Source organism: Nicotiana tabacum, chromosome 12, assembly GCF_000715075.1.
Source record: "Nicotiana tabacum cultivar K326 chromosome 12, ASM71507v2, whole genome shotgun sequence".
NCBI classification, from domain to species: domain Eukaryota; kingdom Viridiplantae; phylum Streptophyta; class Magnoliopsida; order Solanales; family Solanaceae; genus Nicotiana; species Nicotiana tabacum.
In genome coordinates, this window is record NC_134091.1 from 1,448,900 (window position 1) to 1,471,959 (window position 23,060).

Below are 23,060 nucleotides of genomic sequence, written 5' to 3' on the forward strand. Positions count from 1 at the left end.
GGATGTTGAGGTGGATGTGCGGGCATACAAGGAAGGATAAGATTAGAAATGAAGATATTCGAGAGAAGGTGGGTGTGGCCCCCATGGAGGACAAGATGCGGGAAGCAAGACTCAGATGATTCGAGCACATTCAGAGGAGGAACACTGATGCACCGGTGAGAAGGTGTGAACGACTGGCGGTGGTGGGTACGAGGAGACCTAAGAAGTATTGGGGAGAGGTGATCAAGCAGGATATGGAGCGACTTAGGCTTACTGAGGACATGGCCCTAAACAGGGAATTGTGGAGATCGAGCATTAAGGTGGTAGGTTAGGGAAATTGTGATGTCTTTGTTACAGCGCACTAGAGTGAGACTAGCCAGTTAGGAAGTAGTCTTAGGATGCTATTGATCAACTACTGATGATGGGCTTTATCTCATGTGTATTAATACCTTACATCTTTCTCGTATTTCCTATATCTCTTATATTGCTGTTACTTTGTTTTTTATGGTATTTATGTTATGTTATGGATTTTATGGTACTTTATGTTGTTTTATTATGAGTCTATTGATAGTACTAATATAGTGTCTCTTGTTGCCTCTTTGAGCCGAGGGTCTCCTGGAAACAGCCTCTCTGCCCCTCGGGGTAGAGGTAATGTCTGCGTACATATTACCCTCCCCAGACCCCACTTGTGGGATTACACTGAGTTGTTGTTGTTGTTGTTATATGTGTTGGGGCTATAATTATTTCAGTTATTGTTTATCCGTACAATTATTTCAGCTACAACATCAACATTCTGCAACTTGCGTCAAAATATCAAATAATTGTCTCTCTTTATATTTTTATTTTTATTTTATTTTCTTAGGAAGGAACTCTAGGACTAGGGAGGGAAATGTCGTCACATTTTCTTGAAAATAATAATTGGATGGGACAAATTATGAGTCTTGATACTCTTTCCTCTCACTTTACGTGACACCATTTTATTCAATGTAAGAAAAATACAAATTTTACTTATATATATTATAATGTATATTCACGAGATGCACCTTTTAATTGTGAAAAAATAAGAAAATATCATTAGTCTATTTTATATCGATATCACTACTCTTAATTATTGGTCTAGCTAGGCAATGGCTCGATATTGACCTTGACTCTCACTGTTAAACACTATCCATAAGAAGTCTAAAAATCTTTTCTTTCTATCTTGAGCTCACTTGAACGGTTCCTAATCATGTGGTCGTGCATAGTATTCTTATGCTAAAAAATATTGTTAGTCATGGTGAGTAGGGGTGTACAAACCGAACCGAAAAATCGCACCAAATCGAAAAATCAAATCAAACCGATTAAAAAACCCTACTAGATTTGGTTTGACTTGGTTTGGTATTGAGTAAAAAAATCCGAATCAAACCGACATATAAATAGATAAATTTTATTTATATTTTTAAGGCTTTATAGTAAATTTTCTTTAGAAAATGTAGAAATATTTGGGATCCTCTCATGTATTAACCTTAAAAGCGTAAATTAACGAAAGATTACTGTTAGATGACTAAGAAAATAACTATCACGTATTACTAAAAAATTCTCCCATTAGAATATTTTAATAGATCATATGTTTGTCAATTTTTTTCATATTTACTAAACATATATTCACTTATCAAAATTTTATCTATAATTTTAACAAAGTAAGATTGAAATAATATTCATGTAACCAAAAAAACCCGAAAACCCGAAAAAACTGACAAAACCGAACCAATCCAAACCGATATAATTGGTTTGATTTAGTTTTGATAAAAGTCGAACCAACCCGGTCCATGTACACCCCTAATGATGAGTATTGCTCACAAAACCGTATATGATGGATCCACTATTTTTTAGGCTACCAAATTCAGAAAAATCTTCATGTATATAAACACACGAGAAAATTGACATAATCAATAATTCCTACTTCATGATCCCGAAATACCAAAAAATGATGTTACTAGGCCATTTCCGATGGACCCGCCAAATTTCAAATTAATCGAAGTTCGTCAACTTTTTGAGCATCGGTAGGATTCAAGTGGTCGTGCATTCCAATTAGAATTACTCTATTTTTAAATATTGAAAAACAAATAGGGAATCTTTCAGAAATATCCCAAAAAAGTCTCAACTTACCAACCTCTAGCCATTAATCATATACTTATCAAAACTAACCTAACACATAAAAATTGAAAATCCAAATAAATAAGATTCCTTCTCTCCAAAAATCACACGCAAAGATCTCCTCCTATATTTTTAAGCGTGATTAACAATATTAGATGCAAGACGGAAAGGAAATTTCATGGATGAGGTAGCAAATAAAGTGATGAAATACAAAAAAAATATATACAAGATTCCAAAAATCTAAGCAAAAAAGACATTTTTCAATAGGTATGGTTGAAATTCATTGAAAACATATAGATGGGTCAATATATGAAATTTGAGAAAGATTAGAGGTGATTTGGACTGATTTGGTATCAAAATTTGTAGTTAAAATCGAGTTCAAAAATTTCTTCTGTGAAACATGTACTTATCAAATATGTATCACGCATGTATCTCATACACAGATATACATAGATATATATGTGATACACATTTGATACAAATATGATACATGTGTGATACATAAATGATACACGGTGGGATACACATGTCATTTTTTTTATGTTCGTCTTCTACTTCAAACAACCTCAAAACTCCACCAAATCATCCCAAAATTAAGATTCAAGCTCCTTAAGATGTACCCAATCTAGAACCCGTTTGGATTGGCTTAAAAAAAGTAGTTTTTTAGCAGAAATAGCTTGTAAACCAAAAAACAGTAAGTTGGGATTGCCCAACTTATTGTTTTTGGTTTGTTTTAAGCAGTTTTTAACTTATTTTAAGTACTTTTTAACTTTGCCAAATATTGAAAAAAGCTAAAAAGAACTTAAAAGCTGATTTGACCAGATTAAAAGCCAATCCAAACACCCTCCTATTCTAATAACACCCACTTAAAAGAAAGCAAAAATTTGACCCTTTTTGGCTACAAATAGCTAATTAACTAATATTAGTAATATTTTATGAATTGACCAATTTTTATAGTAAGCTACTTATAAACGGACATAGCTGATAGTTTCCCAACTAATGACAACAAAAATAACATAGTCTGGGGAGGGACAAAAGGCAAATATGTTATATTAAGAAAAGAGGTAAAGCTCTCGAAACGGATCAAAACAGAAAGCCTTAAGACGAAAGTTCCTAATGCATTGTAATTTTTAAATTTGGATGAAGAAAAAACTACTTTCTTCTGATTCACATAACACTCTTCTTACTTGAAAGGATTTAACATCATTCTATACAACTTTCACAAGTTCAAGATTCTAATATCATTTAGCTAATCAAATTTGAACATAAAAAAGACACATTTGAACAGTTCTGCACTCTTTTCAATTAACTAATGTTTTACCACTAATTTGATACTTTCAATAGGACCTAAACAAACACACAAATAAGTCAAATTGAAATGTTAAATCATGTGACTAGAAGTCACAATTGGAATTAAAAGAAAATTACGTATAATATTAAGTAGCATAATACAACAAGAAGAAAGGATACGAATGACAATGGTGTTGTTCATCGATAAAGTTAGTTAATCTTGAGTACAACTTACAACGACTGATACATGGTCCAACAAAAAGGAGGGATGAACATGTATGGTGTATTACAAAAAGATAGCGGAAGAAGGAAATAGGAGGGCGTAAAGATCTGCTACTTCTATTGAAGTTATCTGCTTGCATGAGTTACAATAGAGACAATCTTCTCTGTCTCTACCCATCAAAACCAGCAGGAAAAGAAAAGGATTAACTAGGTCAAAGTTCTCGATCTGTATCTTCGTTTTCATCACCTATTGTCTTATTGGAACTACTGCACAAATGTAGAGAGTGCAACACAAATTAATCAGTCCATACGTGAAATGCTAAGAAGATTTTTAATATATAATATGATCGCTTCTGGTTAGATAGTTTATCAGTACCTAATAAACCCAGTTTGGAGTAGTTAATACTATATTAATATTGAAGAACATGAGCTATTGCTAAAATTAATTACCTTTTCCCATTGCAATAGTTGCTGAGATCTTCACATAATACCTTGCTTACATCTCCAACTTGGACAGATCCTTTCTTCATCAATTCTGTGAACTGTAATTTATGGATAGCATCAGTGTAATCGGTGATAATCATCATTAATCTGGTATAAACAGAAAAAAATATCAAGAGCTATGAATCAGGGAGTAAACGTCATCGTTGTAGGAAAATCATCTTACGTCATCTTCAGTTTGCTCAAGTAACCTGGCAGCATAACAAAAATTGTTAAAAGTGCAAAAATTTAGAGTGGAATCAGAAGTGAAATAGGAATACACTGTAGCTAAGAGGCTTAAATGGTCACTCTCTTACCTTCCACAGAAGGATGATATAGCTTTTGAATGTGCTCGAGCTTCTTGCTTATCTGTCAAGGAAAAAGGAAAAGCAAAACATTAAATTCAAGTTATATGTAAACTTTAACACATAATAACCAGAGATGATTTACTGAGGAAATCACATGATTAGTGTCCCTGATAAATTATTTCTACTCTAACGCACTCATTTTATGAGAATCCATTTGCTGGTTAGGACTATCAGAAATGGTTAAGTTTAGCTTACTCTCAGAAAGTTAAATCATAAATGCAGTTAGCAACTTAGCGTCAGGATTATATTTCCCATATCGTAATATGTGTTCGTTAGTCCACATTTTTGAGGTCCATGTCCAATGAACATCACTTTACTAGCTTGCTCTCGGCACAAAACTTGCCTAACAATCTGCCTCATCTAATCTATCTTAGTCATCTCCTTAACTCAACTTTTGATTGGAAAAATACAAGAAACTTAGAAGTTATTTTCATTCCAAAACTTAATATTTTCTCCATATGGTGCACACAGCTCATTAAGATAATGGTAACCAACTCATGAACATAAAGAGCATGGGGTTCAGTTGAATTCCTCTCATAATTGATACCTCCCCTTGGGCGCTCTTCATATGGTGCACATCACTTGTTAAGATAATGCGTTTCTTGTACAGCATAGCCTGTAAGTTATATCTTTTCTTGTTATAATGAACAAATTCCTGCTAACCAACCCATGAATAAGTTATCTCGTTTCTTTTTTATAACGAACAAACTCCTGCTAACCAACCCATGAATATGGAGAGCATGGAGTTCAGTTGAATTCCTCTCTTTTTCTTTTTTTCTTTTCTTTTTTTGATTAAGTAAAATGTAGGTTTGATTGAATTCCTTTCATATTGCTACCTCCATTGGGGTGCTCTTTACTTCACGAAAATTCCAGTTACAGTGTATGAAGCCAGTTCCAGGAACACTTAGTAATGTCTGAAAACCGAGTAAATTGCCATAATATAAATGGTAGTACCATAATCATGTTCTCAAGTTCCAAGCTGTTAGAAAAATTCCCAAGCTCTCTCTGTGTAAAGGAAAGGAAAGAATTAACTAAAGGAAGATCGTTGACTCGCCAGCTAAGAAAATGCTAGATCATTCCCGCAACACAATGTCAACGTGTGATGCTATTCACATCAATATACCCCATGTATGATGTAATTTGGCAGCTGGAACTATAATGAGTATGGATGAGGTTTGTGCTTCGAAACAGAATGAGTATGAGAGATAAAATAAAAGAGCATGTCCCTGGCAAATACTCAAGTTCATAACAATTAAGATTATGTCCAACTCGGCCAGAGAGAAGACTTGCATATATAGAGAGACTGTGTTGCTTACTGACATCCAACTCTTAAGAGGCAAGATATCCAAAAGGTAATTTGATAAGCAGATAGCTTGTGAAGGTCATGCTGAGGTTTGGCAGAAACTAGATGAATGACTTTTTCAAGAAACTTATACTTCGAACTCTCAATATTAGCAACATTAGGAGTGCAGTTATAGATGTGAAGCAATTAAGCATTCAAAGTGGAAGAAATGAAGTCATGAGACGTACTAGTCTTGAGAAGGTCCCAATTGTTTACTTTAATCCAAGTTTTTGTGCTTGAATCCACCTAGCAGGCAGAAAAAGAACAGCGTTAGCATTAAGGTAACTTTGTACTCAAGTGATTGCCAGAATAAATTGTACAAAAAGCTTTTGTCCCAAATTTGGATTTATCCAATTTGTCTATTAATACTGTTGATTTACAAATAACACATGGCAATGAGAAACTAGTAAGATTTCAAGTAAACGCTACCTTCTCCAGAGTATAATCTTGCATCTTTTCACAGAGGTCCTCTAGGAGTTCAACAACTCTTAGCTCACTGGCTCTGCTTGAAGAAATATAGAAAAGAGGTTACTAAAATCATACAAGTTTAAACTTTTATATGCATGTTAACTCAACAAGAGGTGAAAAAATTTGTGTAACTGCACATAAGCAATATGGGATTCTAACACTTGCTTACTCCTAAAAGCATAGGTAATCTCGTGACCAGGGGGAAGGAGCTATTAAAACTGGGACAAGAAGGGATGAGAAGTAGGCAGGTAAAGAGAAGAGGAAAGAAACCAATGACATCTGATAATATAGAATAGTAAGAAGACAGTAAAAAGAAAGGGATTATGAAACCCTTTGATTTGGATCCAAGGAAACAGAGGAAGAATATGCATGAAAAATATAATTGCCTAGCAAGAATAACTTGCTTTTAATGTTTATCAAAACAAAAACAAAAAGAAAAACAACTTGCTTTTAATTCATAAGGACAAACTGGTACCGCACCATATTATCTAACCTCCCCACCCCTACTTATTTCCTGGAGCACAAAATACTAACTACTTATTGAGAACATAAAAAGATTGTGGTGAAAGTTGAGGTGAAACACCACTCTTCTCTTAGTTTTATTCTTTAGAAAACCAAGCTGATGGTTACCTTCTGTTAGAAACTGCAGTTTCTATTAAGAATCCAACATGCAAAATATGAGTTATTGTAAAGTGGTTATATTATAATTTGATTGATCATTGTTGCCTGTTAAAGTAACAAGCTTTTAATGAGGAAAAGATTCAGATGATATTTTCAAACTACTAGTTTTTCTAAATTGAAAGAGGGGCAAAAGTATAAACCTTATGGAAGCACATTCCTAGGAAATGAAAAAATAACAAAACTAAGTCACTCCAGAAAAGCGGAGAAATGAAAAGCATGTTCAAACTGGAAGAAAGCAACTATAATATAGTTCTGTCAGATGAAGAAAATAAATATGCTTTAACTCTTTAACCAGAAGGCCCATAGGAATAGGATATCAGAGAAATCAATTTGAAGTAAGCTCGGTTCTTAATTACAACTGGGTAATAGATTTAAAAATTGTAACGAAAAAAAGAGTAGCAATTAGGAACTGACATAAACAAAGACCTTAACTAATCAATAAGGTGATCATTAATATTAGACCTGTAATCAATAAGTTTCCCTTCACGCTGACCTTTAGAATCCAGGCGGTGTCTCATGTCTAAATGGTTTCTTGGTTTTTCCTATAAAATACACATAAATTAGTGCAGGAAATGTCAGAGAAAATGACAAAGAATAGACATGAACTATATTACTTTAAGGGGTCGTTTGGTTTGAATACGGCTTATGCCGGGATAAGTTATGCTGGGATTAGTTATCCTGGTGTTGTTTTTTATCCACTGTTTGGTATGTTGTATTAAAAATGACAATTGCATAATTTCTAAGAAGAAGGTATAAGTTATCCCAGCACTTATTACCCCACCCTCTACAAGGTATAAGTTATCCCGGTACTAATTTTAATCCTGGGATAACTTATACCAGGTTTGCTAACCAAACAAAGTATTAAGATGGTATTAAAATTTTATACCAGCACTAGACCTTCTTATACCTCATACCAAACGACCCCTAAGTAGATGAGAATATGAAATACAACTTGAACTGAAGATCTTTTACTTCAGATGTATTGTCCTAGTTATATATCATTTTAGCAATTTGATTTTCTAGTATTAAAATCAGATACTAAGACTATTGAGACCACTATTAAAGCCTCTTTCTCTATGAGTGAATCAAGTGTGGCCTTGGCACAACATAAGAAGTTTTACTACATTGTGTATAAATCAAAGGCTTTTACATGAACACAAGCTTGGGACACAAGACACTTTCAATTATTTTAATAAACAGTCGCTACCCCCGGTATATGCCGCTTTCCTAATCAAAAGATAGGAGAGCACCCCTTCTCCCAAAGTTACAGGGTCATTTTGCCGAGTTCCTTCGATATTCCCATCTGTCTTTCAAAACCATCAATCTTGACTAACACAACTTCAAACATTTCCATTTCCTTGTAAGAAGAAGTTCTCACTGCACAGTCATATAAAAGTAACCAATTTTGCAAATCACGCTAGAAGAACCTAATATCTCCATTTTAAAGCTTGGGTGAGATAGCATCATGGCAGATAGCTAGGATGATTTCTTTTTCTTCCTTCTCATTTTCTCGATAGATTGAGCTAGGACAATTTCTACAAAGTAAATGCACAACACAAAAGATAAAGATCAACAAAGTGACATTATATTCTTACTTTCAAGAGTCCATGCTCCAGCTCCTCCTGACAGTCATGAAAAATAATTGAGTCAGAACCAAATTAGGTGCCACACTTGAATCAATTGTCAAGTACATGTAAATTCTCATTTGGCTATTTTCACTATCATTAAATGTCAAAAAAGCTTAAACATTATCAGAATCATGTACTCATAACCAACATAAACAAATACATTAAATCGCAATCTCAAATTAGTCGGAGTAGACTATTTAAATAATCAATTGAGGTGAAATAATTTGTCTTTAATCGAATTAAAGATTTTCTAAGCTAGATCATATGAACAAAATAAGGTAGAATGCATCTATATGCATTGGCGTGAAATGAGCAGAAGAGAATGTGAATACTTACAGCAATGGTAGTACAAGCAGCACATTTATCTTCGATACAGAGAGTAGCTGGTAAAACAGATAAGAAAGCAATAGCAACAATCAAAATCGATCTCATATATGGCTTAATCGCCATTTGCGTTCTCTCCTTTTTCGTGTGAATTTTTCCCGGTGCCGGAGAATCGAAGGAGCTACGGCGGAGAAGTATTTGTTTTTAATGGGAACGGCGGTCCACGTCATCGGAGTACCTTTGGTGTCATTATCCAATAAACATGAGCCACGTCTGCCTTTTTCTTATTTGATTGCCACGTCGGATTGAACTCGTTGCCATAGCCACGTTTGCTTTTTCTCCTGATTTCTTCAATTATTTTTGCTTAGAGATTTCTTCAAATTGCTTAGAGTTTAGATTATGTTGCAGCAAAAAAAATTTATGAAAATTATTCCTATAGGGATTTATCACAAAAGCTTTTAGAAAAAAAATTATTTAAAATTATTCCTCCATCTTTATCTAGTGGTAGCATAATTTATGATTAAAAATCCAGATTTTTCAATTCATTTACAACTCATAAAAGAAATTTATTACTTTAAAGATTTTTTTCTAGTATTTTCTTTTACGCGTTCATCTTATTATTCTATATTTCTTTTTCCACGAATACAATATAATTATACTGGATTTAGGTGGACTAGGTGATAGTAGGGAGGGGTAACTTTTCAAGAATAGAGTTTAATTTGCTTACATTGACATTGTAGATAATTTTAATATTTATTTGTATAAATGCCAAAGATGGATGATTAACAATAATAATGGTGAATAAATAATCCCAAAATATTTATTTATAATTATTGCATTTGCTTTATATAAAATTACGTATTTCATTGGTTTGAGGATCTCTCCACGAATAATTAAGAGCAATATTATCATGCTAATATTTTTTTTTATAATTCGCGCATCATGCGGGTACGTATACTAGTTGATTGAATAAGAGGAGACACCTCATGTCATTTAACTACTTATTACTCGCAGAGCAGTTTTTATTATTTTATTTGTTTCATATTATGTGAGATTATTTTTTTATTAATCTGTTTTAAAAATAACATATTTTAATTGAAAATAATTTAGCTTTAAATTTTGTTTTATCTCAATGATATGTTTTTATAATCATAGCAATCTTGTGGTCTATTTAATAAGTATACTAATTTTAAAAAAATATTTTTTTTGTTATACTTCGTACACAATCAAGCCTTTCAAATAAATTGAAAATTAGGAGCATATAATTCTCATAGTGGTCTTGGCTGCAACTAGGGTTGTGCATGGATCGGATCAGATCGGATTTTGCACATTTCAGATTCGGATTCCGGATTTAGGATTTTAGAAAATGCAATTCGAATCCGATCCAAATTATATCGGATCAGATTCGAATTTTAAAGTTTGGATCAGATCGAATTTCGGATCGTATTATGCCTCAAAGTTGCAAACTGATATGTATATTTTCTTTGTAAAAGTGGCAATACATTAAGAAAAATTCATGTTTATACAATTATGAGAATACTATGGTGCCAATATAGCTAAATCTAGCAATTGTAAAGGTAATAACTTTGAGTAAAATGTAAATGAAGTACTGACTATCTGAAATTGAAGTGTAGTATTTATACATTGCCGAATAATTTCGAATCGGATTAAAATATACCAATCCGAATCCGATCCGAAATTCGAATTTTAATAAACACAATCCGAAATTCGATCCAATCCGAAATTGAATGGATTGGTTCAGATTTTAAATATCCGATCCGAATGGACAACGCTAGCTGCAACGATGTTAAATGAATTTGGCCATCTTTAAATGAAGAAATCAAGAATTAAATCCCATTTATAAACAAAATAGTGAAAATATTGTTTCATTAATTTATAGTGCCGCGCATTTAGGATCCTAGTGTCATGTTCCTACCACGTGGATGCCAGCTGTTCATATACCTTTAATTTAATCTTGTACTACTCATTTATGATTAAGTGGGCTCCCCTACAAGGTTACTATTAGTTAAAATAGCACAGTATAACCAGTTTTCGGATTGGTCATTCAAAAATAGTCATCGTTTACGAAGTCACTGAAAAATAGCCACTATTTTACTGTAATAGATACCGGTCCCGCATAATATATGGGAGTTCGGTGCATCTGAGTACGAACTCTAGCATATTATGTTGGACCAGTATACTTTGCTGATTCTTGTATAATATACGGGAGACTGGAGCATCGGTGCTCCAAACTCCAGTATATTATACTGGACATTTATACTTGATGGAACTTCAGTATATTATGCCGGAGTTCTAGTGTACTTATGCTAGAACTCCAACATATTATGCTGGAGTTCCAACATAGTTATCATGGAACTCCCGTATAATATGCTGGAGTTCAAGCATACTTATGTTGGAACTCCAGTATAATATACGGGCGTATTTTCCGGGTTTTGGACAGTATTTTCGCTCAAATTTATCTTTACATGAAAAGTGACTAAATTTCGATTACTTTTAAAACTGGGCTATTTTTGAATGACTAGTTGTAAATCTGGCTATTTTTAAATGTCTCCCCTGCTATTAGTTTTTATTGGTTAAGGGTCCTAATCAACACCTAAACAAATTGACAAGATAAACCCAAAACCCAGAAAAAACAAGAGATTGGATTTATATATAAATAAAAATAAAACGTTTTTTTGGTTGGTGCATTGATATAAACCAATAAAACGAGAAGGTGACAACGTGCCTTGATGTATATTTGTTATTTTAAGCAATTTTATTCCTCTCTAAGTTTATGTGTAAAAATATGCTTTAAAACATGATAAATAAGGGCGGAGATAAAAGTCCAGCTACGAGTTCGACTGAATTCGTTTTTTTTTTCGCTTAACGGTATATTTTATATTAAGAAATTTATTAAATATATATATAAATAAATATTAAATTTAAAATTCAGCCATTAACACTAGATGCCGTCGTTCAAAATCCAGAACACATAAAGTTGATATCCTGAATCCACCTCTGATGATAAATACTTATTCGCGTCGAAGGTTCAACATAACTAAATAATTAACTGCAAGGATCAACGAATCAAAATAAAAATACATATTACTTAACCTTATATAAATTATATTAATTGATTTGGTATAAATAATTGATGCGAGTAATTTTTACTCTTAAAACAACAATAACAAAAATATATATCTTACAACACTTCTAGTAAAAAATTGTTCAAACAAACACCAAGCTAACCGGATCTATTGCTCAAAGATCTTTGGCAATTTTTAATGAACAATTCAAGAATTAAATTCTTTTTTTATAATTAAAAAAAGAGGGGAAAAATATTCAATTAGTTACTGGCCAGGCACTTCCATTGCCGCAAATTAAGGATCCCATACTACCCATTCAGATTAACTAGCCACTACTAATAATATATATATATATTTTTGTTTTTCATCCGGTGTTCGGTACCCGTATTGTAGCCCGACTATATCCGGATTCGCTTCGAGTAAAGCTCCATTCGGGGGATAGCGCTCCCTACCAATGATTTTTCTATACCCAGAACTCGAACTCGAGACCTCCGGTTAAAGGGGGAGTAGCCCTATCACTGCACCACATCCTTTGATGGTACTGCTAATAATATATTGGCTTATGGTCCTAATCATTTGCTACCTAAAATTGAAATGAAAAGAAAAACTCAAATCCTAAAAGAAGGAAAAATATATTGGATTAAAAGTATTGAAAATTCTAATATTTCATACACTATTTTTCGGTAGGTGCATACAATTAAAAAGTAGTAAAATGAGAAGGTGACAAGTGACAACATACCCTGCTAATAATTGACAATTGCATTTACTCATCCCATTCAATGGAGTTTTTTTTTTTTATTTATTTATTCAAGTACCCTTTTTTACTTCCATAATTCCTCATAAATTATTGCATACTCTTATCCAATAAAACTCAATTTTCTTTCCCCTTCAAAATTTTGATTACTTGTACCAAGTCATGGTCAATAGTCACTATTAATAATTAATATATTGATGTACAATATTTCTAGGCCCCATTTGAACAGAGTTTTGGAAAAAGAATTTTGAGAAAATATTCGGAAAAGTTTATGCAAGGAAAAAGGTATACGATATTGTTATTTTAAGAAACTTTTTTTTTGTTCTCAATTTTTTTCTTAAGAAAAGTGCCTCAAAATATTTTTTTTAACCAAACGGGACTTTATAGAAGTCAAAAATTACATTTAGCCCGTGACTGAAATTATTCATATTCGATAGCCGTAATAAGGTATAAAAGTTATATACTATATTTTTTTGTACATAACATGCAAAATATATATATATATATACAAAAAAAATTGCTATTATTTTAAGAGTGACTACGTAGTATCATTCTTTATTTTATAAATAGCGTCTCGAGCCAACAACTGTAGATTGGAATATGTTGGAACTGCATTTTATTGAGAATTGCTTAATCTAAATAAATCAGAAAAAGGGAAAGAAAAAAGGAAAAATAATAGTACTAGTAATAATTAAAAACAATAAAGAAAAAAACAAAAGGCAGATAGAGCAGTGAATGTGGAAAAAGAGAGACGTCGCTCTGAACTTTACTAATTTCATTCCCAACCAACACCACTATAATAATATCAAAATAAAAAAATAAAAAAAAGTACACTACTACTACTCCTCACTTGGAATTAAAATTAGGTTCTTACCTATTTTGATTACGATTTGTGGGGTTTTCTTTTTCAACATTCTTTCTTGTTTTTTCACATGAGAATACCCCATTACTTTTTTTGATTGATTCTTTCTTCACTGAACTCAAAGATGCTTTCTTTTAATCTATAGCTATGAGATCTCATTTGGGGTTCTGCTTTTCTTATCAAAGATGAATCTTTGATTTTGGATCCAGGTTTATGGAGCTTTTCAGATGACTTGATTTATGAGGTTTGCTTTTTTTATTTCTTGAATTTTACATGTTTTTATGTAATTATTTCTCTTGTTTCAAGATTTGTTCTGGATAAAGTTTTGATCTTGTAAAAAAAATTGTATGCTTTTAGCTCATTTTGGCAACCTAAATGTTCCTGAGCTTATTTTGTCTTTGTGTTGTCTAAGCTTTTCATTTATATTTTCTATTTTAGCTCATTTAAGCTGATTATTTGGAGATTCAATTGATTTTTTAGGTATAGGGATGGATATCTGAAGATGTTTCAGGAAGAAAAATATATATGAATCTTGCTTTCAAGGAAAAATTAATAAAGTTAGAGCATCAACTTCATTTCTACCTAAAAAGTTGTGTCTTTTGAGTATATAGGAAGACACCCTTTAATTCCTAGTGTTTTAGTGTAAGAATATGTCAAATATCTCAATCACTCTTGAAAGAGGAAACTGCATTCATTTGTTTATTAGCTAATTGGCACATTTGTCAGGGCTTTGTGCTTCTCTTCTTTGAGTATGTAGGTTTATGGAGTAACATTATTGTCATTGATGTCGAAAAAAGTTTGTCTGAAAACAAGATAGAAGATGGATGGTGTTTAATAATTGGGGGGATTGGCATTTCAGGTCTCGTCGAAACATCTAAGACTTGGTTTTCCAACAACTATTTGATTTATGTGATAAACATGCCACATAGTCATTATACAATGGATAGTAAGATAATTCCTTTTTTTAACACAATTGTAGGATACTAAGATGACATCAGAAAGGTTAACAGGAGAAGAATCTATTCAACAGGATTTGGAGTCTTTAAGCGTGTCGAAAAAGCTAGTCAGAAGTGTGAGTCAAAAATTGAAAAAGAAGAACCATAGAAGCGGAGGGGGAGAAGAGGATGACGACAGGGGCGTCTCCTTGAGATGTCTAACCCTATACAGCAGAGGAGGTGGGTGCAAAGTAGGTGCTGACACTGGCGATGAGTTATGGGATTCATGTGGTAGAAGAAGGTCAAATGCAAGTGAGGAAGGCAAAGGCTACGCCCCAATATGTGGAAATGAAGAAACCACAGTAGATTGCTTCGCTTATGGAATGAGGGAAAAATTCTGGAGGAGGACTAATAGGAAATCTCTAGAACTTGAAGCAGCACTACAGAACAAAAACATGAATGTGTTTTTGCCGGATGACATCCTTGAAATGTGCTTATTAAGGCTTCCTTTTATAAGTGTCATGAATGCTAGGCTGGTGTGCAAGAAATGGAGAAACTTGACAATGACACCTCGTTTCTGGCGAATGAGGCAAGAAGGTTCGTTTCAGAATCCATGGGTTTTTCTCTTTGGGATTGTAAAAGACGGTTGTTGTTCTGCAGAAATACATGCATTGGATGTTTCCTTCAACCAATGGCACAAAATTAACTCTGAAATTCTGAAAGGAAGGTTTTTATTTTCTGTTGCCGGTATCCATGATGATGTTTATGTTGTTGGAGGCTGTTCTAGCCTTACTAACTTTGGGAAAGTTGATAAGAGCTCATTCAAGACACATAAAAGCGTGCTCGTTTTTAGTCCCTTGATGAGAACGTGGCGTAAAGCTGCACCAATGAAGCATGCAAGATCATCCCCTATTTTAGGAGCTTATGAGATCAGTTCAGATTGTTTAATTATTAGGAATCAACAAACTCGAGGAGACAGAAGATTTTACCGTCCAAGAGTTGGTGGGGTATCTGATGTTTATGAGGATCCTCATAGACTTTCAGTAAGACGCCAATTTCGATATTCTCTGGATGAGAACGAACTTACGTCCTTGCCAAGTGTGAAACCGTATAAGTTTGTCAAACAAAAAAAGGCGAACATTCAAATAAAGATCAAAGACGCTTTCTCTTGTTTGCTGTGGGGGGTCTTGGATGCTGGGATGAGCCTCTTGATTCTGGGGAAATTTATGATTCCATGTCAAATAAATGGACAGAGATCCAGAGGCTGCCTGTAGATTTTGGAGTAGCTTGTTCGGGGGTTGTGTGCAGTGGGATGTTTTATGTTTATTCAGAAAGTGATAAGGTAGCAGCATATGACATTGAGAAGGGCTATTGGGTTAGAATCCAAACCAGTCCATTCCCTCCCCGAGTTCATGAATACCACCCTAAACTTATATGCTGCAATGGACGGTTATTTATGCTTTCTGTCTCGTGGTGTGAAGGAGAAGGTCAGATTGGCAGGAGAAACAAAGCAGTAAGAAAGCTTTGGGAGCTTGATCTTATGTATCTCACTTGGACAGAAGTTTCAACACATCCTGATGCCCCAATGGATTGGAACGCTGCGTTTATTGCTGATAAAAACTTTATATTTGGAGTTGAAATGTTCAAAATATTCGGGCAGGTGCTAGACTTCTTGACTGTTGGAGAAGTATCCGGTGCTGGAACAAGCTGGAGCCATATCTCAAGGAACCGTCTACCCCATGAATTGGATGCTGCTTCTTGCTTGACTAAATCCATGGCAGTGCTACACTTGTGACGGATCAAAGAAGATCTACGATAACATCTGTTTCCTCAGCTCAGCTTCAGATCTTCTGAATGCCAACTAGTGAAAATATGTGCAGTGTTGATCATATTCTTTTGTTATGGCCAGTTTTTACCATTTGTTGGACGTTTGATGCTGTTTAACTAATCTATATATTCTTGTTTATTTCATTATTATTCGAATTAGTTCTGTTGATGCAAGTCATTCATTTGTTCTGTAATTTGTTTTTGAGCATAGGAATAATAAACTCCGGTTTTTTATGGTTCAGCAGCTCTTCTTCCTTTTCAATCTTTTTTCTACATATAAATGAGAAAAAGAACTTAAAAATAATTCAAGTCAGTGTACTCTCTGACAACAATTTTGGCACAAAAGAAGTATTTGGAATCGACTGAAGATTTTCAAGAAGGGGAACCTTGCTGCCATGTGACCAAGAGGTCATGGGTTCAAGCCGTTGAAACAACCTCTTACATAAATGCAAGGTAAGGCTGAGTACAATAGACCTTTGTGGTCCGGCGCTTCACCGGGCTGCCCCTTAGAAGCTTCAAATCAACTGAATCAGATCATGGAGCACGTGTTTTTATGGTTCAGCAAAACTCGTAAAAATTGAATAATAATGCATTTTACAACAATAAAACCTTACAACATCTAAGAGGACAATAATCTTTTGAAGAAAATAGAATGAATAGACATGAAAAAGAATGAACACCAGAAAGGTGGACTAGGAGAAGAAGGAAATACAAAACCCCTCCATAAAGAAAAAAAAAAATAGAAAATACTATGTACCTGCATCATACAAGTTACAACAAGAAAACACTCTGATTCATCTAAGAAACTCAGCAGTGGAAATGGCCACAATTTCATCAATGGTGAAGTAAACACCTCGACGAAGATTAGCCCGTGTTAGGAAATACCCCAGAAAAGTTCGGAATTCTGTCAACATGCTTCAGTGCCCGCTCAGCAATCTGTCGTGTCCTATAATCACCATGTTGGAAAGCATCAACGAGAGCTGTGCTCACGTTCGGATCACCAGCGACTTCAAGAGCTATATCCTCTGTACGCAGTAGTCTTTCAGCTGCCCAAACTGCTCTTCTGCGCAGAGTTTCAGTACGCTTCTCAAGTAATACATCAAGAATAGGTTTGATTCCTTCAGTCTCACACAAAATCTGGACACCTTCTTCGATATCAACTCCATCATCTAACAAAGTGCATACAGCTGCAAGTGATGCCTCAACAACCTTTTCATTTGTGTGGTCTAGAAGTGCACCCAACTTGTCCACGGCTTGTCCTTCCAAGAGACAGAAGGTGTCTCTCAGAGAACATGTCCCACGATGAACCTTACACAATCCCGTTATAACAGGTGGCTTGCTCAAACAAGGGAAGATCGAGACACAAAAACCTGGCTTCGGCAGCTCAGGCAATTTGGTCAAGTTCTTGGATTCTTGAGATAAGTTCTCCAAAGCCATGGCGGAGACCATCTGCACATTATCAAGCCCATTGGTCTGCAGAAGTTCAATGAAGAGTGCGGCAACATTCTGTTCCCGACAAAGTGCAACGGCATCAGGCTCATCAGTCAAAACAAATGTGATCCTTGAGAGAACTTTCACGAGCCCTTCTAGATATGGCGTAACAAAGCGACTCCCTCTTGTCTCTCCCTGTCGGATACTAACTACCCTCGAGATTACCAGCGGGAAGACACCTTCGTCAAGCATTTGCCTAGTAAGTCCCCTATCCCTTTCAGGGAGATCAGCTAAAAGACCAACTGCCGCAGCTTGCTCTTCGGTTATACCAGTATTCTCTGATATGACTTTAATTAGACTACCAAGCTGACCTGATGTACCACGTAAGCAACGAGCGAGTTCTTGACCCATATGAGGAGAGAGGTTCCGCAGAAGCTTTATCGAAGCTACCCGAAGATCTTTCTGTGGAGCCTCGATAAACTGAACCAAACTAATAGTCGCAGCCGAGCTTTTAATGGCAGAAACAACATTAAAAACAGTTGTGGGAGAACTGGTTAAACCAACAAGAACTTGGAGAAGCTTGCATTCTATTGCAGGACCGGTGTTGCTAATAAGATGTAGAAAATTGTGAACTATGTCCTCTGAGACAAGCGTCTGATATTCAGAGCCAACCGGAACTGAATCAAAGTCATAGCCTGAGTTGACGATATTTGCAAGGATTGTTGCAGAAACTTCTTTCAGTCGCATGGGCAGTTGGTTAGCCCCAACAAAGAAGAGATCCTTCACAAGAGGGGGAAGTATACCTGCGTCTATGAGGATCTTGGCACTAGACTCGTAAGACGAGATTTGATTTAGAGATTTTAAAGCAGCCTCCCTTGATGACATGTTACCATGTTTCATGATGTTGATCAGTGATGAACCAACAGTCCTTGCCACCAATACTTTCACATCATTATTGAGAACCAGCTCACCAAGGAAAGCAGCCATGGAAAGTTTGGTTTCTGGCGCTCCTGTAACAATTGATGGGACAATAAAATTAACTTGGAAGATGTTGAATGAAAAAGCACATAATTTTGCTTAGAGAGATGTAACCAGTATAATGAGAAAGTATGGTCAATCTGGGACATTGCTGCCATATATCCATGGTTGATGAGTTTGTGTGTATCTACTTACCTCAAACACAATGAGCATGAAGCAATCAGTTTTAGTAAGTATAGAAGTCTGAAAAAAAAAAATTTAGAATGGAAACAGGCAACAGTATGTGATTTTTTGGTTAACTTAAAAGACATCAGAAGGGGTTATGCTCCAGCTCCCCTCCAAATTTCCAGCTTATGTTGCTCGGACTCTCCAAAAATGTTGCCGGATGCAAAAGTAGTGTACTTTTGAAGGATCCGACATGGGTGCGGCAGCATTTTGGAGAGTCCGGGCAACATAGTTTCCAGCCGACCCACCACCAAAAAGAACCACTAAACACAAAAGTAGTCGCGCACACACAAATATATGTCTAGTGAGTGTGTCCTCACATGTGCATGTGGAAGTCTCTGAGAAATTAAAGTGATAAGGCGTCAGCCTGTCACTACTAGATCTCTTACCAGAGGATTTATTACCTATACCAAGAGAAGATCTTGTACATAAAAGCAATCATGCTAACCTACCAAATTAGGCAGTGGCTATATAGTTTGAAAACCACTGATTACATTCTTGATAAGGAACTCTCTCCTTAAACCCCCCCCCCCTTCCCCCCATGTGAGTGAGGGAGTGAAACTTGTATTATTTGTATAATCAAGACTATATAGTCAGTATGAGACCCCGCAACAACATACCCCAAAAAAAAGAAAAAAGAAGAACAAAGGTATAAACGAGACAGCGATGCAAAAGATGCAAACGAGAATCAACTTATATGCTAAATAAGGAAGTGAATTATACGACAAGGATGGAAAGCGATGCAAATTAAGAGAGCGGCACATGAAGAAACTTCAGTTGGCTGGGCAAAGGAAAAGAAAGAAAGAAAGGATGTAACGATTGCATGGACATTTTACTGATCGACGGAAGCCAAACTTGAGACAAGTTCTTTTCCACCCAAGGAAATAAATGAAACTTTCATGAAAGCACTTTTACTTTAAGAGTTTGCTGTTCATTGTCACCGTAGTAAATTTGCTATTGTGATAAGTCCTGTAGCAGTTCTTTAGGATTGGGGTTATTAGTTAGGTCATATTTATTTTCAGTAACTTTTTTATTAGTTGTTCCCTTGTCTTAAAAATGTCATTTTTAGTACCTTTGCATCAGTTTCTCGATTCAGAACAATTAGGAGTCCTAGATTGTTTAGGATGAGGATTGTTAGTCCTTTTTCCTATAAATAGAACTGTATTTCAACTTTGTAATTCATTCAACCATTATTATTAATGATATTTTGTCTTTTGGCCTTTATATCTCTGTATAGAACTTCTAGAGTAAGTTTTTCCCTTCATTTTCTATCAATAAAATACAGTTTAAACATATCTCTGACGCTCTCACATTTCAAAACTCCTCATGGCGTATGACTTACAATAACTATTAGAATCGTACGAATAACTAAAATATACTGACAAAGAAAAAAGGTGCTTAGATTTATTTGTTAATTATCCTACATATGCCAACTTGCTCTCCAAACTGAAACGGTTTATTCTTTAGACTTAATTAATTTGAGGTTGTTGTTTCAACAATAAAAGGCAACAGAGAGAGAGAAAGAACAAACAAATAAACAACAAGCAAGCCGTCATCCTCCAAAGCCATCAAGCGGAACAAATAAACATTTAAAGTACATACAAAGAGGCACAAGAGATGGAGATTCAGACATCAAGTAAAGTACCTTCAAGTAGTAGATTTAAGAGGGGCCGCAGCCGACCATTTTCAGCCATTTGTTTTACATTAATCTCACACTTTTCCAGGTTCTCCAGAGTATTCTCAGCCTTCTCAACAGTCACAAGATTCTCCGACTTGCTGCTAGCCATTCCAACCAGAATCAGAATTGCCCCATTAACTGAACCAATTTTTTCGCATATAGTCTTAGATTTCGACAGCTCGTACAGCAAAGAAATGGCTGCCTCTCTTTCTTTTGATTGTTCATGTGATAAGAACTTCACTATTGTCCGTACATTGTCGCCCTCAGCCATTATTTCCTGAGGAAAGAGCAGGGCATATGATAAAAGAAATTAAAATTGGAAAAACATAAATAATAGGAACAATCAACTTCATAAAAACAACTTTGGTAACAACATAAGTACTTTTTTACCAAAGTTCTACAACCTTATTATCAATGTCATCCTCTACCACAACTAGAAGCGTTTCAAGAGCTTTACATCGAACCCTGCGACTGCTACTTCTTAACATTTCTACAATCATGGGTATGAGCTCCGCATTTCGAATAACATGTTTGTTTGAGCGACTTTTTTGGCAAAGGTGCTGGACAAACTTCAAAGCCTGCATAATATCACCCTCCCCACTACCCAGAGATAATGATCTGCGAGCCATATCTATTTGTGCAGCTTCATTCCTTGCATTCCATTCTTCAATGGTATTTCGTAGAGCTATACTTGGATTCAGCTCCGTGCTATTCAGATCTCTATGCGTTAAAGGGCACACAGGCTTTCTTCCACTATCCCTACATTCCTTGAACCATTTCTCAATAGCTTCCCTCTCAAAAGTCATGCCATTTTCCAGGGTAACAGGATCCTGCATTACTTGTTTTGTCAAGGGACATATAAATGCATCATAAATTGGTTCTATGTGCAGTCTCTCGAGATGGTAACTCTCCTCGGACGGGCTACCAGGATCATGATTCCCATCCCAGCTTTCAGCCATTATAGCTTTGTACCTGTCAACGCATCTAACATAACTTCAAATCCTAACACAAAAATCTCAAACAAATGGCAGCTCACGCATAAGCCGACCTCTTGAGCAAGAGTTTGCTCCTACTATTATGAAATGCTACTATTTCCATGATGTGATGGAAAAATAAAAACTAAACTTGTGAAGCAATATTGTCCCTTGTCCATTTTCCTAGCCTTCAATTCTAGAGATGAAAGCAAAACAAGAAATAGAAAGCAGAGAGGCTTCATGAAATGCTACACAATGCTAAGTGTCCACTTATAGGAATTCTTTTAACCAAGCTTATGTTTTTAATCAAGCCATCAGCATTTCTCTTCTATTCAATTATTGTCATTACTCTGCTTTAATGATATACAAAATTCTATCTTTGAAAATGTGACCAAAACTAAACAAGAGGAACTTGTAACAGAAGATCCCAAAAGAGAAATGACTTGGGTGGGATACAACTAGTAGCCCTATAATCAACAACAACAACAACAATAACCCAGTAAAATCCCTATGATCCAACTACAATTACAATGATCAAAATTAACTAGTAGCCCTATAATCAAAGATCAAAATTACAATGATCCAAACAAATTACAAATAGTAAAATTAACAATTCACTATGACCAAAAAGAAGTCAATATAAAGGAAAACTAGTTGTACCCCAATTTCAATTGGAAAAAAAAAAAAGTAACACCCTTTACTTGGGACAGTTAAAAAAACTAGAATTGAATTGAAAAATACATCAGTTAACCAAAAAAGCTCATACCTTTATGGAAAAAGACTCTGTTAGCTCAACTGCCAAGACTATGAAATCAACTCAGCAACAAAGTCCAAAGATGAAATTGAGCAAAATTCATATTGTTCCATGAATCTTGAATTTAGGGTTTGAATGGGGCCATGTTGGAGAGGAAGAAGTAAGGGAAAGAGCTGGCAGCAGGAGTTGATGTTGATGAATGAATACAACAAATTATGATTTTTTATTTCTGTAGTTGGGGAAAATATTTAAATACTTAAATTCTTGGGTTGACTCATAAAACACAGAGTCTTCGCTCTGCAACTTCAGAAAACCGGCCTTCATTTCTACATTGTGAGTAGCAACTAGCAATGGAGTAAAACTTTTGTTATTTTCAATATTTACTAGCAGTATTTTTTTTTTTCGCAGACCATATTTAGTAAATTTAAATTATTTTTTTGTCTTTTTTAGTGTCACAAGTTAAAATAATTTAGTTACTTATATCTAAACATAAAGAAAACAAAAGAGATATACAAGCTATCCCAATTAGTTATGTTTGAGATTTTGTTATGTTGATGTACTTACATTAAATCCAATATTTGCCAAGAATCTTAATCCACTTAAGACAAAGTTAAAATTGGAAAAATGATACTGTATAA

General features: G+C 34.8%; 3 protein-coding genes across 4 annotated transcripts; 1 reads left to right on the plus strand and 2 right to left on the minus strand.

Moving 5' to 3' along the window:
- Positions 1–3,528: 3,528 nt before the first annotated feature.
- LOC107820745 (uncharacterized) lies at positions 3,529–9,104 on the minus strand. 2 transcript variants are annotated; one of them, XM_016647092.2, is made up of 9 exons: positions 8,931–9,104; positions 8,562–8,588; positions 7,429–7,508; positions 6,247–6,319; positions 6,006–6,063; positions 4,425–4,476; positions 4,295–4,319; positions 4,078–4,169; positions 3,529–3,891 (listed from the first exon to the last, which is right to left on the minus strand). In XM_016647092.2, exons 1-9 carry the CDS (start codon positions 9,042–9,044, stop codon positions 3,840–3,842), a joined length of 573 nt encoding a protein of 190 aa, XP_016502578.2. In that variant the 5' UTR covers positions 9,045–9,104; the 3' UTR covers positions 3,529–3,839. The 2 variants fall into 2 exon arrangements, with proteins under 2 accessions (XP_016502578.2, XP_016502572.2); XM_016647086.2 differs by having other exon boundaries at positions 3,529–3,894; positions 8,931–9,102.
- A 4,376-nt stretch (positions 9,105–13,480) lies between these two features.
- Positions 13,481–16,623, plus strand: LOC107820734 (F-box/kelch-repeat protein At5g42350-like). Its single transcript, XM_016647078.2, is given in 3 exon segments — positions 13,481–13,864; positions 14,600–15,682; positions 15,685–16,623. Coding segments are annotated over 2 exon segments (1,740 nt in total). The 5' UTR covers positions 13,481–13,864; positions 14,600–14,608; the 3' UTR covers positions 16,351–16,623.
- A 307-nt stretch (positions 16,624–16,930) lies between these two features.
- LOC107801161 (U-box domain-containing protein 44) lies at positions 16,931–22,775 on the minus strand. The gene is made up of 4 exons (XM_016624446.2): positions 22,435–22,775; positions 21,099–21,666; positions 20,662–20,971; positions 16,931–18,823 (listed from the first exon to the last, which is right to left on the minus strand). The coding sequence occupies exons 2-4, from the start codon at positions 21,651–21,653 to the stop codon at positions 17,247–17,249; spliced, it is 2,442 nt and encodes an 813-aa protein (XP_016479932.1). The 5' UTR covers positions 21,654–21,666; positions 22,435–22,775; the 3' UTR covers positions 16,931–17,246.
- Positions 22,776–23,060: the final 285 nt, after the last annotated feature.

Coding starts and splice junctions, on each gene's coding strand:
- LOC107801161 (XM_016624446.2), bottom strand. CDS start 21,653: ATGGCTGAAAGCTGGGATGGGAATCATGATCCTGGTAGCCCGTCCGAG. Junction 20,972..21,098: donor AGGATGACATTGATAATAAG/GTTGTAGAACTT, acceptor CTCTTTCCTCAG/GAAATAATGGCTGAGGGCGA. Junction 18,824..20,661: donor CTTAAATCTACTACTTGAAG/GTACTTTACTTG, acceptor CAATTGTTACAG/GAGCGCCAGAAACCAAACTT.
- LOC107820745 (XM_016647086.2), bottom strand. CDS start 9,044: ATGGCGATTAAGCCATATATGAGATCGATTTTGATTGTTGCTATTGCT. Junction 4,477..6,005: donor TTGGGACCTTCTCAAGACTA/GTACGTCTCATG, acceptor TTTCCTTGACAG/ATAAGCAAGAAGCTCGAGCA. Junction 4,170..4,294: donor TTGAGCAAACTGAAGATGAC/GTAAGATGATTT, acceptor CATAAATTACAG/TTCACAGAATTGATGAAGAA.